At 62.0% G+C, this 18,369-nt stretch overlaps 3 protein-coding genes and 1 pseudogene across 12 annotated transcripts in view; 3 read left to right on the plus strand and 1 right to left on the minus strand.

Annotated features, from left to right (window-relative positions):
• The first annotated feature begins 306 nt into the window (after positions 1 to 306).
• On the plus strand, positions 307 to 1,383 carry LOC309856636 (melanoma-associated antigen 8 pseudogene; annotated as a pseudogene). Its single transcript has 2 exons — positions 307 to 395; positions 480 to 1,383. The product of its transcript is annotated as a melanoma-associated antigen 8 pseudogene (transcript).
• A 4,662-nt stretch (positions 1,384 to 6,045) lies between these two features.
• Positions 6,046 to 16,184, minus strand: EOLA1 (endothelium and lymphocyte associated ASCH domain 1). Of its 9 annotated transcripts, none has more exons than XM_082716718.1 (6): positions 16,054 to 16,184; positions 15,016 to 15,079; positions 12,738 to 12,880; positions 12,341 to 12,622; positions 11,301 to 11,479; positions 6,051 to 6,533 (listed from the first exon to the last, which is right to left on the minus strand). In XM_082716718.1, the coding sequence occupies exons 4-6, from the start codon at positions 12,591 to 12,593 to the stop codon at positions 6,093 to 6,095; spliced, it is 873 nt and encodes a 290-aa protein (XP_082572844.1). In that variant the 5' UTR covers positions 12,594 to 12,622; positions 12,738 to 12,880; positions 15,016 to 15,079; positions 16,054 to 16,184; the 3' UTR covers positions 6,051 to 6,092. The 9 variants fall into 9 exon arrangements, with proteins under 9 accessions (XP_082572846.1, XP_082572844.1, XP_082572845.1 ...); XM_082716719.1 differs by having other exon boundaries at positions 15,866 to 16,058; XM_082716721.1 differs by having other exon boundaries at positions 6,052 to 6,530.
• LOC309856044 (heat shock transcription factor, X-linked member 3-like) lies at positions 8,247 to 9,996 on the plus strand (the record flags this gene model as incomplete). The annotated part of the gene is made up of 2 exons (XM_082716715.1): positions 8,247 to 8,812; positions 9,400 to 9,996. Exons 1-2 carry the CDS (start codon positions 8,324 to 8,326, stop codon positions 9,994 to 9,996), a joined length of 1,086 nt encoding a protein of 361 aa, XP_082572841.1. The 5' UTR covers positions 8,247 to 8,323.
• A 31-nt stretch (positions 16,185 to 16,215) lies between the features above and the next one.
• Positions 16,216 to 18,369, plus strand: part of IDS (iduronate 2-sulfatase) — a 49,837-nt gene continuing 47,683 nt past the window's right edge. The window contains exon 1 of the mRNA XM_082716701.1: positions 16,216 to 16,326. The gene's annotated coding sequence lies outside the window, so the exon portion shown is untranslated. The remainder of the gene's footprint in view (positions 16,327 to 18,369) is intronic.

Raw genomic sequence — 18,369 nt, forward strand, 5'->3', positions numbered from 1 at the left:
GACTCGGGAGCTGGGAGGTGAAGCCCTGGGTCTGAGGAGCAGAGGGGAGAGAGAGAGAGAGAGAGGAAGGAGAGGAGACCGTGGACTTCCCTCCTTCCGTTTAGAAGGGGACGGGCTGCCCAGGAGGAGAGACCTGTGCGAGGCCCGAGAGGGCCAGTACGGGGAAGACCCGGAGTCCCCTTTGTCAAGGCTGCTGAGGGCACCTTCCTGAGCTGAGGCCCTTCACACCTCCCCTCTCTCCCAGGCCCTTGGGTCGCTTCGCCCACTCCTGCCCACACCGGGGGCTGCTGCCAGACACAAGTCATCATGCCTGTGGGCGGGAGGAATGAGCTCCGGAAATTGGAGGAGGCTCCTCAGGACCCCAGAGAGGCCCAGCGCCTGGTGGATGCGGAGCTGTATGAGGCTTCGGGGTTCGAGGAGGCCCTGTCTCTCTCCTCCTCCCCCTCCTCCACCTCCTCCTCCCCCTCCTCCTCCTCCAGTTTCTCCTCCTTCTTCTCCTCTTGTTCCTCCCACTTATCGGTCTCTTCCTCTTCCTCTTCCTCCTCTTACTTTGTCCTGTTCCCTAATACCCCGGAGGAGGAGTCCGCTGCTGGAGGCTCGAGTCCTCCCCAGAGCCCTCAGAGGGCCTTCGCCGCCCCCAGTGCCATGGCGGCCTCTCCCTGGAGCCTGTCTGAAGATAGCTCCAGCTCCGCGATGGAGGAGGGGTCTGGCACTGGGGGGGAGCCGGGGGTGGCCGAGCCCGTGCTCCACGCTGCACTCCACGTGAGGGCGGTCAGCCTGGTGGGGTTCCTGCTCCAAAAGTTTCGCACCAAGCAGCCGACCAGCCAGGCGGAGATGCTGGCGATCGTCGGCGAGGATGAGCAGGCCGCCTTCCCCGGGATCCTGGGCCAGGCGTCCGAGTGCATGCGGCTGGTGTTCGGCGTGGAGGTGAAGGAAGTGGACCCCAGCGAGCACTCCTACGTCCTGGTCACCGTCCTGGGCCTCACCTGCGATGCGATGCTGAGCGGTGAGCAGGGCCTGCCCAAGACCGGCCTCCTGGTGGTGCTCCTGGGGGTGATCCTCCTGGAGGGCGACCGTGCCCCCGAGGAGGTGGTGTGGGAAGCGCTGGGGGTCATGGGGGTGTATGCCGGCGAGGAGCACATCATCTTCGGGGAGCCCCGGGAGCTCCTGACCAACGTCTGGGTGCAGGAAGGGTACCTGGAGTACCAGCAGGTGCCCGGCTGTGACCCTGCCCGCTACGAGTTCCTGTGGGGTCCCAGGGCCCACATGGAAACCAGCAGGATGCAGGTGCTGGAGTATTTGCTGCGGGTCTATCCCGGGCTGCCGGTTCCCTCCCTGGCCCCCTCTGAAGAGGCTATGAGCCACGAGGAAGAGGGGTCCTGAGCCCCAGGAGCGGCTGTGGTGCGGTCCGGGCCCTGGCGGGGTCGGCAGTTTGTCCTGCAGGGTGCCGGGCACGAAGTGAGGCTGTTTCTTGGTTCTTCCCTGTTTCTGTGTTTGTGTGTGTGTGTGTGTGTGTGTGTGTGTGTGTGTGTGTGCGCGTGTGTGCCTGCGGGTGTAGAGAGATCCCTGGCATTCTAAGTGCAGGGTCAGAGAGGGTTGGGGGGAATATGCAGGGCAAAGAGCCTCCTTTGGGGGGTGCGGGGCGGGGCGGTTCCCTGTGATGCCTCCCAAGTTCAGAGCTTGGTGTCCCTGGCGAAGCTCTCCAGTAGGGTTCCTTGCTGTAGGAGGGTTCATCTGATTCAGCGGCTGAGTGTGTGAGTGACATCCCCCCACAGCGTTTGTCCTTACCCAGTTCAAGAGTTATGAATTTGTCAGTTTTGTCATTTCCTGGAAACCGGCGGACCCGCTGTCTCCTTGTTTGGGCTCCTGTTCAAAATCACAACACGTTTGGAGGGATGGAATGAAAAGTCGAAAGAAAGGAGGAGCGAATTGATGGGGCCAGGAAATAGAGAAATAAAAGGAAAGTTTGTTTTTGCTTCTGATGCCTTTCTGTCTATCATTGTGTAAATGCCAGAGGCACACACGCGCGGGCTCCTGCCCTGGCTTGCTTCTTCCAGAATGGAGGAGAAATGTTCTCTCTGCACAGAAGGAGCCCTGCTGGCTGGCTCCTTGATTGCCAGACATGCACTGAGCTCTGCTTTCTGGAAGGCCCTGTGGTTGAGCAGGGAGGACACTAGGAGAAGCAGGACACTTCGCAGCCACAGAAGTCTGTGTCGAGCAGCCCCAGTCCTAGTGGGAAGCTGGGGAGGGCTGCCCCGAGAGCTGCAGAAGAAGTGGAGAAAGGAAGGCGGGGTGCAGCTCTCGCCGTGAGCACCGCAGGAGAAATGCCATGAGCCCAGGTGGCTGGGGCGTCTGGTCCCCAGGATTACTTCTGGTCCCAGGTGATCGCCAGTTAGCTGTGCTGTGACCGTGCTCCTGCATGGAGAAGGGGTGCCTTCGGTGTGGGGGCAAGTCTGGAATGGAGGATTGCTCTGAGAATACACACTGGATCCTGGAGAAGCCCGAGCACTCTCTTGTGACAGGAAGGAAGAGTGTTTGCTGCCTTCCACCTGCATCAGAAATTTTGAGCACAAGAAAGAGTTTTGTGGCCTTTCCGACGTTGGATCTGTGGAGAAATCAGAACCCTTGTACACTCTTATGGGAATGGAACCTGGTAACAGCTGCTGTGGGAAAGCATGGGGCAGGGCCACAAAAAAGCAGAGATGGAAATTTCTGTATGGGCCAGCAATCCCAATTCTGAGTGTGCAGTCAAGGACTTGAAGGCTGGGACTCAAAAGTCCTTTGTGGGCCCATGGTCACAGTAGCGGGATTCAGAGAGTGTGGAACGGAGGTGTGATACCGTGATTCATGAGGAAGATATAGGGTTGGTCACTCAATGACCACAGTACATGTCTCGTTTCTAGTTGGTCTTGGTCCTGAGCCCTGACTCTGAGTTCCTCAAACCCTCATAATTCCAAAGTGTGCGGAGTGAAGAAGGTGACTTTTGTTAGGTCCAGAGGTAACTCTGGGCAACACCTACGTGGGGGCCTGGTTGCCAGGAGAACGGGCCAGGTGACTGGAGGGTGGCAGCTTTCGGTCCCCGGACCCCCTGACCGCGGGGGAGGGCTGAGGGGGCTGGAGACTGAGTGAGGAGGGAGCGTCCATGAAACCCCAGAGGGACAGGCTCGAGAGATTCCAGGTGGGACATGAGACATGGGACATGGGACATAAGACATGAAGATGCAGGGGGAGAGGCGCACCCAGAGGGATGGACACTGTGCGCGCACCCCTGCCCACCACCTGTGGCCTCTGCAGCTCTCGGGTCGGGTGTTCCTGGGCGATGGCCTTGTACGGTCAGCCGGGGGTCCAGTGAGGGGCTTGTGTGCCTGAGCGCCTGGAGCTGCTCCAGCCCGTGTGGGGAAGCGGAGGACGGGCTCCGGGAGCCTGTGCCTTAGAGCCCCTTGGTCCCAAGCGCCCAGAGCAACCCAGGGCTTGGGACTGGTAGCAGTGGGGCTGGACCCCCTGGTGGGCAGGAGCCTTGACCCTGTGGGATGTGTTGTGGTCTCCGGGTGGAGAATGGTAGAAGTGAGGTGACTTGTGGTTGTGCTGCTGGAGGTTCCCCTCTCCCGCTTGCCTCCTCCCACGCAGCCCCTCCCCCCCACCCTGGCCCTGTCACGCTGCTGTCTGTCTGCTCCCAGGCTCCGAGGTGGGTTTGAACTGTGCGCCCTGTGGCAGCTCTGGGGGCAGCACAGGAGCATCTCTCGGGAGGGGACAAGGCTTCCAGGAGCACTTCTGGAACCCCAGGATCACAGAGCCCTACCGCCGCCCCACATGTCCTGGGTGTGGGGCTTGCCTTTCTTCCAGATATGCAAATCAGTGTGTCGTCCAGCGATCAAACTGCCTTGTTTCCCTCACCCCCTCTTCTCTCCCAGGCCTTTTTGTCCGGAGGCTCCTATGTGGCGGGCACGAAAGCATTTTCACAGACCAGCACCGTCATAGAAGGGAACCAGAAAGACTCGTCACTGTCGAGGGGTGGTGGGGATGACGTGCTGAATTTCCGACGGCTTTGGCGATGGGTGTACATCGCTTCTCCCGTGAGGGGGAGAGGAAAGAGCAAAGCCTTCCCGGGAAGGCTGACCGAACACCCTCACGGCCTGGTGGGTACAGCTGGGGAAGCGGGAGGGACTCAGGCAAGCAGTGTTTGTCGCAGACTGCAACCAGCCCGGCTAGGCCTGCCGATGAGGCCAAGGCGGAGCGGGCTGTGTTGGATCAGGGCAGGGCGTGTGGAGGCCTCCCGAGTTAGGAGGGCACTCACTGGTCTGTGTCCGGGATGCCGCGCCCACAGGCAGCAATGCCTCGGTTGCAGGAGAGAACCAGCCTCTATCCTGAACATCTGGGAGGGACCCTCACGGTCTGCGACCGCACGCAAGATACTTGGACAGATCTGGGCCTCGCAGAGGGCTGTCCCACATGTGCAAGGATCCCAGCGCTCAAGATCTGTCCCTGGCGCTTAGCTTGCTGTCCTCTCAGCACAGCTGACGCTGAGGCTGCACAGGGCCGCCCCCAGTGCGCGCGTTCAGGTTTGGCTCGGCGTTCGAGCCAGCCCGCGAGGCTTTGTGAGTCCCGGGTCTGACAGAGTCAGTGGCTTTCCTGTGCCAAGTCAAGGCATGGCTCCAGCAGAGGCCTTTTTTGCTTCGCCATCCTTAGAGACCCCCTAGCTGACAGCTAGAAACCCTGCACCTCATCTTGGATCCACAGCGGCCGCTAAGGTTGAGACCTGGGATCTCCCAGGAGCTCAGGCGCAAATTGCAGGGGCCTCCAGGGACTGGAGGAAGAGGACAAGGCCAGGGGAAGCAGCAGCACACAGCAGGCTGTCCCGGGTGGCGTGGGCCCGGAGTCCTATTACGGGGGAGCCGTGACACTGCCCAGGCCCTTACGGTCAGGGGGTTCACGATGCACGGTGGAGTGCTACACGCTCGGCGAGTCCCCCCCCCCCAAATACATCTGTGGAAATCCTGAGCACCAAAGATGATGGCTTTGGAGGTGGGGCCTGGGGGAGGTGTTTAGGTCCTGAAGGTGGAAGCCTCGTGGATGGGAATACAACCTGGTAAAAGAGGCCCCAGAAGGTTCCCTAGCCCTTTCCACCATGGTAGGATGCGGCGAGAAGGTGGGCGCTGCGAACCAGGAGGAGGGTGCTCACTCCTCCTTGCTGGCCCCTTGTTGGCACCTCCCGCTTCCAGCCTCCAGCGCCGGGAGAGCGAGCGATGTCCCGCATTCCTGGGCCACTCTGGCCATGGCGTTTTGCCGCCGTGGCCCGGTGGGTTAATGGACAAAGGCCAGGGAAGGGACTGCTTGGGCAGGGGGCTCAGCTCAGCAGCTCGGGGACTGGCTTGGGGTGTGAGAACCACAAAGCTCTATCTCCTGTCATCTTAGCAGTCGGGGTGAGGTTTGCCGGAATGTGGCCGACAGGCGGGCTCCAAAAGGCCAACCGCTCCTCTAAGCTACACTTGGAAGAGCTGCCCATGTGAAAGAAAATCGGAGCTGGGCGCTGGGGGCTGTTTGAGCCGACGGGGGCAGTCCGCTCTGGTGAAATCCACCGCCTAGGGGCCCGTGCACCAAAGGACCTGTTTGGCTCATTTCGGGAACACAGCCTGAACCCTGCTTTTCCAGTGTCTACAAGTCTGTCTCTCTGCAGGCTGCCTCTCCCTCCCACACGGGCCTCCCTGTCCAGAGGCTCCAGTAGGCAGGAAGCATTGGGAGATGGGTTTTGTTTCCAGGCATCAGAGTTCACAGCAGAGGGAGACCAGTGGAGTGACTTTAACACCACGAGTCCCAGTGGGAGAAGGTCCCTGAGGGAGAGGAGTCTGATACTGCAGAAAAGGAAGCCAGTGGAAATCGGGAGAGTTCGGGCCCCCGTGTATACAGCAAGGGAGGACGGCTGGGAACCAAGCTTGGACGTGGGTCCTTTTTTTTTTTTTTTTAAACATTTTATTTATTTATTTGACACAGAGAGAGATCACAAGTAGGCAGAGAGGCAGGCAGAGAGACAGGGGTAAGCAGACTCCTTGCTGAGCAGAGAGCCCGATGCGGGGCTCGATCCTGGAACCCCGAGATCATGACCTGAGCCGAAGGCAGAGGCTTAACCCACTGAGCCACCCAGGCGCCCCAACGTGTGGGTCCTTTAGAAAGGCATGTTTTACACCATGGCCCCGTGGATATGCTTCCCAGTGTCCCCTGAGCCTTGGACGAGGACAGAAATGTGACAGCACCAGAGCAGACAGCTTCCTTTGCTGCTTGTCCCCACCGGGGACCGGTGGCTTCGTGGCTTCAGGGCAGGCAGAAGGGACCGGCTCCTCTTCCTCAGGTGAAAGCTGGGCTTGACTCCACCTTCCACGGCCTCGGCTGGGCCTTTCCCGACACCTTCCCGAGGGACTGTGGTCCAGAGTAAACGGCCCGGACACCAGGCAGTGATGGGCACGGCCACTGTGAGGCAGGTGTCCTCCCCGAGGGCTCCTCCTGCCCTCTTCAAAGGCACAGCTTTTTTCCAGCTGCTGCTGGGGGAACACAGAACTTTTGGGAACCAGGTTCACATGATGGTCACTGCTGTCTTCCAGGACCTCCTTCCTTGTCTGGATGGGGAGACAGGAGCTCCTCAACTGGGACTGTGTGGGAGCTGGCCTGGCCATGGGCGCCCCAGGAGAGGGGCCCTAAGGGCGCCCAGGCCCCAGAGGAAGGCCTTCTGGAGGCCGCCGCCCTGGAGCAGGAACAAAGGAGGGGGCAGCATGGCACCAGAGTGAAGACTAAGAACAGAGCTGTCCCGGGGTCTAGAGAACACAAATGCCCCGAGCTACCGTCCCATCCTGTCGTCTGTGGTGAAGAGGACTTTCCATTTAGGTTTTGTCCCACCCCACACCCAGACTCTCCTCTATTTTCAGATAGTGTGTATTGGCTTCCTCTGGTCACGCCTAGCTAAACAAGTCGAAATTTTCCTTGGGAGGGAGGCTGTTTAGAGCAGGCCCTTTGACAAGCAACCCCAGCGCCAACAGCATCACTCGGTGGCTCGGTCGTCCGGGTAACGACGAGGTAGGAGAGGAACGCCGGGGTCGGGTGGGGGCGGGCTCGGGGCAAGGGGAGCAGGCCTGGCATGGGTGTGGGCCCGTGAAATGCTTTGTTTCAACTGAACAGAATGTACGCTGAACCCCAAAGTCAAGTCCTCAAAAGGGGAAGTGCCAAAGGAGATCTAGCTGGGAAGCGGGAGGCCAGAAATCCGGGAGAGCTGGAGCCACAGCACTCTGCTGAGGAAAAGCGATCGGGCCTTCGAGGCGGCCTCCAGGGAGGCTGCGTCCACCTGTCTGTGCTAGGAGCTCTGCCACGGGCGAACACAAGTGTCCCCAACGTGGGAGTGTTTCTACAGGGAACAAATGGGAACAAGGGACAATCCCATCATGATCTGGAGAGGGACGAGGTCTGGGGACAAGCAGAGCTCGACAAGAGTCCCTCAAGCAGGGTGGAGGCAGTGGCCGTTCACAGACGGCACTGGTGCTGTGGGTAACAGTGTGTCTGAGGCGCTGCGCGTGACGCCGAGCTTGAGGAACAAGAGGGACGCGCTCGCCCTGCCGAGCTCAGCCCTACTCTGGCAACACTGGATCCAGGGGTGAGAAAAAAGGACTCTTTGCTCAGGCCCATCTGAGCAGGACCAACTAACCAACAGAAGCAGATGGAAGAGACCAAAGCAGGAATTGCGGGGGGGGGGGGCGGACAGGTAGAAGAGGTGGGCTACCAACTGAGACCAGGCCAGCTAGACCGCTAGGGACTGCCGTCTTCTGAGAGATACAGTCCCCCAAGGGCCCATCTGACTGGGACGGATTTGGTGGTAGTCAAGCCAGGACTAACCGGGGCCTGGCCCTTGAGCTAAGCCGAGAGGCCAACAACAGGTCTCCCCCGTCCTCGGGGAGTGGGAGTGGACCTGGAATCATGGCTTCTCTACCCATCCAGCGCCTGGCCCCGGGAAACAGTGTGCCTGGCTGTAGCCAGGAGCCTTTCTGGAGAACTCAAACCATGCTTCTGTATACTCGTAGAAAAGAGAGAAGCTGGGGGCCTGTACCCCGTCCCGCCCCCACACTTGGCCAGGGTTCCCTCTCCAGACCAGCTCGGAGCCACCTTTGTGACATCACATGACAGATAAAGAGGGCGATGACCCGGGCACCCGGTTGCCCCACTACGCAATTCTAGAATTTCGTGAACAGTATATATTGGGCATCCTGTCTTGGCTGGAGGCATTTCTGACTCAAGAGTCTAGCAAGACGGCCTCAGGGTGAAAATGCTCTTGATCTAGACTAGCTCCATGGCTAGTCAGAGTAACGACAACATATACCAAGTCATGCTGGCTCCTCCCGGTGATGGGGAGTCGGCAGGAGAGGTCCCGTCCAGTTCCTCCCTGCACCTCAATTTGGATTCCCGGAATTTGGAGAGGCGCGAGGAGGGTCCAGCCGTGAGCCGAGATCCAGGCCCCCAAGACAACCCACCGCCACCGGCCCCAAACCGCGGTGCCTACAACGTGGGAGAAAACATTTTCGGGCTCTCCTTCCCAAGAAGGCTCTGGAGGATCGTGGAGGACACCACCTTCACGTCCGTGTGCTGGAATGACGACGGCGACACTGTGATCATCGATGAAGACCTTTTCCAGAGGGAGATTCTCCACCGCAGGGGCCCAGAGAGAATCTTTGAAACTGACAGCTTGAAGGGGTTCATCCGCCTAATGAACCTGTACGGGTTCAGCAAAATACGCCCAAACAACCCTTCGGTTCATGCCCCAGGGAACAGGAAGATGATGGTAAAGTAGAAAGTTCTTGGTTTCCCATGTTTTCTGTCCTGACGCTTTCCTAGTAGACCCAGATGAACAATCTCATGAAAGGGTTTCATTTCTTATTAATATTTCAATTAATGTATTTCTCTATGCCTAAACAGAGGCCAGGGAACGTCACACAGGTATGTGAACACGTTAACCTATGCATTCTGGGTCGTTTGTGAGCTCAGGGTCTAGGGCATAGTGAAGCTCACAGGCAGCTGCTTTTCTCCCTAGTAGAACTGGACCATTAAGACTGCCCTGGGCGGGGTGAGGGCAGGGAGTAGCTGTGGTGGTCGTGGGGGGGGGGGTTAGATGGAGCGCGAGTGGGGGTGGCAGTAGCGGCAGCGATGGTGGTGGTGGTGGGGACAGTGGTGGTGGTGGGGGTAGAAGGGGCGAGAGTGGTGGTGGCAGTGGTGGGGGCGGTGGTTGCGGCGATGCTCGCGGTGGTCGGGCTGGGGGCAGTGATGGCAGTAGGGACAGCCGTGGCCGTGGTGGTGGTGGCGACGGCGGGGGCAGCAGGGGACACGGCTCTTTCCTTCCAGAATGTCTAAAATGATGAATCTCCATTTCAGCTCTACCGCAACTCCAGCTTTCAGCGAGACAGGCCAGGGCTGCTGGAGAATATTCAGAGAAAAAGTGATCTGAGAACTGTCGCCGGGTGGCCAGGGAGCGGCGCAACACCGTCAAAGAGAAAGAAGCCCGTGGTACCTACAAGACGGTCCCCACGAATCCATCACAAGGAATCCACCAAGGAGGACAAGGCAGCCCCCAAAGAAGGCCCAAATGTTCCGGGACCCAGTGGCACCGGGTCCTTTACCTTCTCTGGTATCTGGTCCCTGAGCAGTGCGGCGGGGTATGACACGGAGAATCCTGCCTCCGGGGAGCAGGGCGGCCCGTGTGGGGAGGGCACCTCCAGGAATGACACAGTTGCGCCCCCCGCTACCACCGGAAGGGAGGGCGCGGGCGAGCTGCCCACCGCCCCCGCACCCTACCCAGATTACGGGTCAGTGATGTCGCTGTACAACGCCTGCTATTCCATCCTGCTGGCTGCCCTTTCGGTCATGTCCCCAGACGAGGTCCCCAGTGAGAACGAGAACGACGAGGAGGAGGGCTCCTCAGATTACAGGTGCGCCCTCTGTGAACATTTCAAGGACAATCCAGGTCCCTAAGCTCACAGGCCACTGGTGACAAGTAAAAATCACTACTGTATAACCGTGAATCTGTTTTTGGCTTTAATAAAGAAAAGCAAAACTCGGCAGGAGTAAATAAACAATCAAACGACAACAGCGAGTCTGTGTTCTTTTCAACTTGTGACACTACACACGCCTCATCGGATCGCCCTGGGGAGGCTAGGAATCCTGGCCCGGGACAGGTTTTGGTGCCGGTGGGTCCCCTTTTCTCTGAAGCAGCAGCACTATCACACACACAGCCCAGGAGCTGGCCACGAGTGTTGAGGAAGGCCCAGGAAGATCTGGCCCAGAGCCTTGCAGGCCGGTCCGGAGAAGACAGCAGGCCTCACCCCTGACCTTGGTGGTGTCCCCTTACAGCATTCATGTAGTTTGAAACAGGAGGGCCTTTCCTCATGGGTCCCCTGTGATGCCGGCAAGTTTCTGATCAGCAGCCGAGTGCGAGGGCCAGAGGCCTTCCAAAGAGGCCCACCTCAGAGCAGGGACAAGGGATGCCGTTAGGCTAGCTCAGAAGAGACAGACCTTTCCAGTCAATGGCCGGAGGGGGGCGAGGGTGGCCCGGCATCCCCAGAGAGAACACCTACTAGAAACTCTGCAGGGAACACAGAAAAAGCAACAACAAAAGGTTCGCCACAAAAGAACCACCACCAATCACTTTCCCATCAGGGCTGTATTTAGGGTCCGCTTGCACACGACGTAGCCGTGCCATGTGTGGAACACGCATACTTCCTGGGCCAAGGGTCGCTTTTACAGCAGAGCAACAGTCATCTGAGAGGACAGGCGGGTGCTTTGTTTCTCAGTCCGATGTCCTCGTCACCGTGAAGGGGGCCGACGTGGCTGGCCACTCCTGGGCCTGCCTTCCACAACAGTCCCTGGATGCTGTTCAAGCCCTCGCTGACTTTTGACCAGAAACGAGAAGGGGGGGAGCCACTAACTAGTTCTCTTAAAACCCGATTTCTTTGTACAATCCAAATTAGTTGAGGTGCAAAGGCCTTTCTGGCAGCTTGCCCTTTCTCCTGAAGGTCAGGGTCCTTGAGGCTGTCGAGGAGCCCAGAGGGGCAGCTCCCAAGGAAAGTCCGGCTGAGCTGTCCCCGCACGGGAGTGCGGAAATCGGGGTCCACGAACAGCACGCAGCCATAGCGGCCTCCGCAGCGGGGCCAAGCCGGACCACGCTGCTGTGGCCGACGGACGCTCAGCTCCCGGGGCAGGACGCAGCGCTCCTCCCTAAGCCTGCCCTCTCCTCAGGCCGCCCGTCCCGAGGGGATCAGGTGCTCTGGGATGTCTACCTGGAAGATGTCCTTTCCGCCTTTCCTGGGGATGGGCTCCAGCAACCACCTGGGGTTCGAAAGCACAGTGAGGTACTTCTGCTTCAGGCTGCTCAGGACAGCTTGCTTTTCCAGTTCCACGACCTCCTCCGGAGCTAAGTCTTCTGGGCACAGCAAAGTTTCCCCAACGTCAATAAGCCCTATGCGCAAAGAGAAGCACACGGTGGTTTTTCCTCCCGAAACCGAGGCCCACCTGTTGCAGAACACAGCCATCGATCGCTCCAAGCACCAGAGACTAAGGGAGTCTCACCGAGGGGACACGGGATATGCGGGGCCCCTCTGATGGAGCATTTGCAACATGGCCAAACTCTGTTCAGGGAATTCTGGGTGAGGCCGAGGGAGGGAGAGAAAGGAAGTGGAGGGCCTTGTCCTCAATGACCACACCCAACTATCGGGCAGGTCCCTGCCCAACTTGCTTAGGGCAGCAGGCAGAGATCAGAAGGGCTCCCGACGCCAGGAGGAAGAGTCCGTCAGGTCCCCAAGCACTTCCGGCAGGTGGCAGGTGCAGCCGTGGGACCCGACCCCTCCAGGGAACTTATCCAGGATGCAGGGACCATGGGGGTGGGGCATCGCCCGCAAAGCCAGGCAACAGCCCGAGCCTGGAGGCTACCCCAAACCGCCTCCCAGGGTCTCTGCCACGTGTACGTGTACGTGCGTGCACACACAGACACACGTGCTCGAGCACAAATACAGGGGTGTACACATATACGCCCGCAGGCAAATGCCATGTGGAGTCTGGGAACCTGTCCCTGCCTCCAAGATCAAGAACGGAACCGAGGCCCAGAGTGGATGCAGGCTTCCCCCGAGGTGGTGGGTCCCCGGCGACCCCCAGCCCCCGAGCCCAGGGTCCCCGGCTGCCCCTCTGAAGGGTGTGTTGCTTAAAGAAACCACGGCCCAGGCACCCAGCAGTTCTAAAGAAAACAAGCCACCCAACCCGGAGCCAGACGCTGGGGGGCAGCCCTCGGAGATGTCCCAGCAGCCTCTGGACTCCGGTCACTTGCCTGCTATCACTCCGCGGCCATACTTCTCCCCTTCCCGAAGCAAGGCCTGAATCTGAGCGGGGCTCATGCCAAGCCTCTCGGCCAGCAGCTTCCTCCAAGCCCCGTCTTCCCAGTCCCTGTGGGCAATGTGGATGGCGATGGTGCAGTTCCGGTGGCCGCTCAGCAGAGGCCGCCAACGCGTCTCCACGGTCTTGACCCCATTTAAGACAAAACCCGCATAAGGCTGCCGGAAGGAGAGGCAGCCGAACTTCATCTCCCTACAGCTCCGGGGCCTCACCTGGCCTGCGGAAACACGGAACCACGCACGTCAACGAGCATCACGCCCGGCGCTCCCCGCTCATGACGCGGGCAAGACCTCTCCCCAGCGTCCCACGGGTCACCCTGAGACCCCACCCACCTGGTGGGGGAGCAGAGAGCCTTGGCTCCTTCCTTCTACCACTACACGGTCAGCTGACGGGCCCAAAGGAAGGGGCCGGTGCTCACGACGACCTGTCCATCAGACGGAGTCCCTGGCGAGCTCGCGCAGGAGGGCGGAGACGGCTAGACACAGGCAGGGCCAGGACAGCATGTGGTCAGTGCCACCACAGAGGCCACTGCGCCCCAGGAGAGCACACATGGGGAGGCCCCTGGGTTTGCCACACCTGTGTAGCCCTCACCACAAGGACAAAGACTCCCCCCCCAACCCGCCCCCTCCTCAGCCCACACAGGCCTCCGCCTCCTGAGGCCTTCGAATCTCCACACGGCAGAGGTCCCCAGGACGCTAGTCTACACTCGCAGCCTCTGCCCCTTCGCCGTGTGCCACCCCCCACGTTCCAGGAACACACGGGCCACCCCAGGCACCAGGGACCCGCCCCGTGCCTGTTCTGTCCTCATCTAAGTCGCGGCCCGACAGCCCGGTGCCCTTAACCACCCCTCCCTCCCTTCTTCTCAGACTGGCACACTGCAGGCTCGCCTGCTCCGTCCCCCTCCACACGGGCCACTCCCGCTTCGTCTCCACCTTCCAGAGCCAGCAGCCTCAGGTCCCCAACCACCGCCACCCTCAAATCCACTTCCGTTCACCATCAATGCGTCGTTCCAGTCCCCGACCCAGCAGCTGCCCGGGCTCCCCTTCCTGCCCCGGGCCCTCACATCACCCGGGCGCCGCTCCCCCAACCTCCTCAGAGCCTGACCCCTCTCCATCGTCGCCACGGCCACCATCCTAGTCCAAGTCTCCCCAGGTCCCGCTGCCCTCTCGGGCGGTCTCCCGGTCATCCTCGGACTCGCCGTGGGCGCGCAGCACGCTAGCGTCTGCACCGTGGACAGAGCGGTTCTGGCACAGGAGTGATCCATCGTGTCACTCCCCTGACAGAACCTCCGAGGGGCCGCCTGTCCCATCCAGAACAGATCCACACTTGTCACCCGGGCCTCAAGGCCCCACGTGATCTTCACCCCCACCCCCTGCTATCTGCTCCCTTCTCCCCTCTACTCACCACCCTGCAGCCACCAAGGCCTTCCTTCCATCCGGGGCGCAGGCCCAGAGCATCCCTCCCTCAGGGCCTTTATCCGTCCTTATCGGTTGCATCACGTCCCCGCCCAATTCGCAGGTCCGAGGAGGCCTCAATCCCCAGTCCCTCAGAACGTAACCTTCCGTAGAAAGAAAAGGTCTTTACAGACCCTTTGAGTTCAAATGAGCGCAGCTCGGCAGACCCTCACCCAGGATGACTGGTGTCCTTGTAAAGGGGTGAAGTTCAGGGACAGGCATGTGAAGAGGCCGGCAGCGATCCACCAGCTAGGGGAGGCCACAGATGGCCAGGAAAGCAACAGAAGCTGCGGGGGAGGGACGGCACATGTGCTCCCCCGGCTCTCGGAAGAGGTGAATATAGCTGACGCCTAGAGCTCAGACTTCCAGCTCCCAGAAACGGGAGACCATTCCTTTCTGCTCTTTAAGCCACCCAGTCTGTGGGAGTCTGCTCCCACCACCGTGGCAAACTAATTCAGAGGTAGGCGTAAGCTCCGTCCCGGACATCTCCGCAGGGCGCACAGTGCTTTCTCCACCCGGGGCACGTCCGGCATGTTCCTCCATGCCTGGACATCGTCATCTGTCATCTTTTGCACTGCCTGTGGGGCCTCCCGTTGTGGGCTGTCCCTCCATCTGCTGACTCTTCCCTTACTGATGGAGACTCCCAGGCTGCGGCGTACTTTCTGCCACTACAGAGGACGTCACAACAGACACTCGCGGGCAGAGGACCTGTTTAGAAGGCGGCCAGGGTCACGGCATGCGCACCTGAGATGCTGATGTACAGGCCGGCAGATCACCTTCCCCAAAGGCTGCCCTGTGCACGCCCCGCCAACCACGGGCAAGGGTTCCACGTCCTCCCTCCTCCACTGCCGGCCCTGAGCATCGTTACCCTGTTCCAGTCCGGCCAACCCGACGGGTGACAGAGGGTCGCCCTGTTCATTGGGTCCGGATTATTCACGAGGGAGGCTGGATGTCCCCCTGTGGCCTGGCCCTTTCTCTTTCTTCTACGAGGGTCGATAACCGGACTGCGGGTTTGCGTCGTGTCTGCCATTCAGTTTCTTGGCCAACCCTTTTGTCATCGGGGCCACAAAACCACAAGGAGGACGGAACAGTGTGGACGGAGCCCCTCGAGGGATGGAACTGTAAGGGTGCCCTCCTGCCCCACCCCGCAGAGTACCTGCTTTGTGGTCTGAGCAGGAAACGCTGTTCCACTCGTCTGGGCTTCGTCACCTGCACAAGGACTGGGGTGGGTGGCGGGGAGAAGACAAAGTCAGTAGGTAGAAAAGGACAACAACGTTGGCGGATGTGCCAGAACAGGTTTCCTGCTCAGCAGGGTTGGGGGACCCCGGGGACTCAGGAGGGCCCCCGGCATGGGAAACACCTCCCTCAAGGTTTGGTTCTGCTCATCACGTTGACGCCCCAGCCAGCAGCAGCAGAGAAGATCCTCTCCTGGAAGCGGACCGTGTCCTTCCAGCCTAGCAGACCCCTTATCCGACAGGAGACAGATGACCCCCCCACCTCCCACGGTCTCAGGGGAAAGATCTGGGGACCCCACAATCCCGTTCCCCTCAATAAAATCCTGAGTCGGCCCCTGCGGGAGGAGTGCCACAGGCAACCAGCTGAACACCGCACAGCTGCACAGCCGGGGGAACCTCACGTAGGTCACAGCCCAGGGCCCAGGGGACGCAGGGAGGGACACAGTGAGGGAGGGCACGCTCCTGCTTCTACGCGCACAGGCCCGTCGCTGGTCCGGGCACTTCGAAGGATGGCGGGCGTTGTGACAGTGGCGGGAGGAGGGGACAGGGAAGGGTGGCCTGGGCAGCTCTGTGCATGCTCCCAGACCCGCCCGCCCCGGCCCGGGAAACCCCAGCCCAGAGGTACCGTCCCGTGGAGGGCCGAGCAGGCCTCAGCGGCACCGGCTTCCCGGCCCCCTTGCCGGCGGGCGGGTCCGGGCACGGAGGCGCGGGCACCCTCGGCTGGCCCGGCTGCGACCACTGGGCGGGATCGGCCGCTTCCGAGGGACCCACCGACGCCACCAGCGCCAGGACCACCGGCTCCCACGCGCCGGCGAGACGACGCTGGCCGCGGAGGGAGGACAGAGTGCTCCGCCCGCATCGTGGCTCTTGGGCCATCGCCGCGGCCCCCCTGAGGCCATCGGAGCGGCCCGGCCCCGGGCACCGCTGACAGGCTCGCTCAGGCGCCGGCGGCCCCTCACCTGACAGGCTCGCTCAGGCGCCGGCGCCCCTTCTCTGCGGCGTGTGCGCAGGCTCGAACCCACGTACGCACACGGAGGGGCCGAACAGGCCCGTGCGCAAGCGCGGAGGCCCGCAGCCAAGCCGTTACGTACACACGCACCCACGTGCGCACGCACAGAGCCGCGCCAGCCCCGGCCGCTAGGAGACGTGTTTGGACTCAGCGCGCCGGGACTCGCGGGGCACGCTCCCGCTCGGTGGGGAGGTAGGCACCGACGGCTGGAGCGGAACCGGAAGTGAGAAAAGAAATGGGGGCGCGGCGAGAAGGGGCGGGGTGGGCGCTCTGGGGACGGGCCAGCGGGGCGGGGCTACGGGAGGCGGGGCAGGGGGAGGGTTTCGGGCGGGCGGCCTGTGGGAAGGAGTTGGGGGAGGAGCTGTGAGGCAGGTTTCGGGGAGTAGCTGGGGCTCCCCTGCAAGAAGCGTGGGCTCCGGCTGTGAGAAAGAGCTGGGGGGGAGCTAGAACTGAGCTTGGGGGGGATTTGGCGGAGGAGGAGCTGTGCGAAGAGTAGGGTGGGCCTGAGGAGGGGTAGCCCGCGGAGGTGCCGGGGGGATCTGGGGAGCGCTGGGGAAGCGGAGCGTGGGGAGGCGGCAGAGGAGAAGCTGGGGGACCACCGGGGATGGAGACCTGGGGAGTAGCGGGGCGGAGCTGAGTGGAGGAGCTGGAGAGGGGCGGGTGGAGCTGAGGAAAGTGGGAAGGCTGAGCTGGGGTGCAGCGGGCTTACGTTGGGGAGGTGGAATTGGACGTGGAGCCTTGGGAGGAGTTGGGGGACCACTGTGGGTGAGGACCTGCGGAGTTGTAGGGCAGGGAGGGGGACCCCGGAAAGGCGAAAGGGGGGAGGAGTGGGGCGTGGCTGGTGGCCCGCGCGGAGGAAGAGCTGCGGTCGAGCGGGTGGAGCTGGGAAGGGGCAGGGAGGGACTGGCGGACAGGTTTGTGAAGGAGCGGCCAAAGGGGTGTGGGGATGAGCGAAACCTGCGAGGAGGAGCTGTGGAGGGGCCAGGCGGGGTTCCGGCGGAGCAGAGCGGTGTCGGAGAAAGCTGGGAGGAGGAGTTGGGGACGAGCGGGGCAGGGCTGGTGGGTAGCTTCGAGGAGCAGGCTGGGGCTGGGGAGGGGTAGCGCCAGTTGCGGGATCGCTGGGAGGAGGAGCTGGGGCAGGGCTAGGGTGGAGTGTGGCGGGCCTGGGGACCCCTGACCGCAGATAGTGGGGGAGGAGCTGGGCGAGCTGGGGAGGAGCTGGGTGGACTGGTGGTATAGCTGGGAGGAGGAGCTGCAGGGGAGCGAGGCGGGGTTGGGGAAATGCTGGGTGGACAGGTGGAAGGCGGAGCCGGGGCGGGCTGGGCGGGACTGGTGGGGTGTTTGGGAGGTAGGGGCGGGGCGGAGCGGGCTGGACTGGTGGAGCGGTTGGGAGGCGTGGCCGGGGCAGAGCAGGTCAGGTCTGGTGCGGTGGTTGGGAGGCGTAGCCGGGGCGGTGCTGGGGCAGGACTGGTGGAGCGGTTGGGAGGCGTGGCCGGGACGGAGCTGGGCGGGACTGGTGGGGTCGTTGGGGGCCGAGCCGGGTCTGCGCAGATCGGGACTGGTGGGCTGGTTAGGAGGTGGGGCCGGGGCGGGACGGAGCGGGGCGAGACTGGTGGAGCGGTTCAGAGGCGTGGCCGGGGCGGAGCAGATCAGGACTGGTTGGGTGGGTGGGAGGCGTGGCCGGGGCGGAGCGGGTCAGGACTGGTGGGTGTGACTGGTGGGCGTGGCCAGGGCGGAGGCGGGGGTGGGGGGGCTGATGGGCTGGTTGGGAAGAGAAGCCGGGGGGGGGGGCGGTGGAGGGGGGTGCTGGGGCCGGACTGGAGGAGCGGTTGGGAGGCGGAGCCGGGGCGGAGCTGGGCGGGACTGTTTGGGTGGTTGGGGGGCGTAGCCGTGGCGTGCTGGGGAAGGACTGGCGGAGCGGTTGGGAGGCGGAGCCGGGGTGGTGCTAGCCGGGGCGGAGCTGGCAGAGGGGGGGGGGAACCCAGGGAAGGGCTCGGGGGCGGGGCAAGGGCGTCTCAGTGGTGGAGGCCAGGCAGTTCCCTTCTGCCTCAGGGGCCTTAGGCGTCTGGGTGGCAGCGCATGGGTAGGCAACAGAGTGGCAGCCGCAGGTTCCTCAGCGACCTCCGGTGACCCTCAGAATGGACCCCGGAGAACACGGAGGCGGGAGAGGACGGCGCCTGCAGGTTGAGTCCTGCACCTGGACTCTGAAGGCCCTGGGCGGGCTCTCCTTCCAAGCCCCCCTGGGGTGGTCAGCGGGGTCCTGAGG

Source organism: Mustela nivalis (assembly GCF_964662115.1).
Source record: "Mustela nivalis genome assembly, chromosome: X".
Classification (NCBI taxonomy): domain Eukaryota; kingdom Metazoa; phylum Chordata; class Mammalia; order Carnivora; family Mustelidae; genus Mustela; species Mustela nivalis.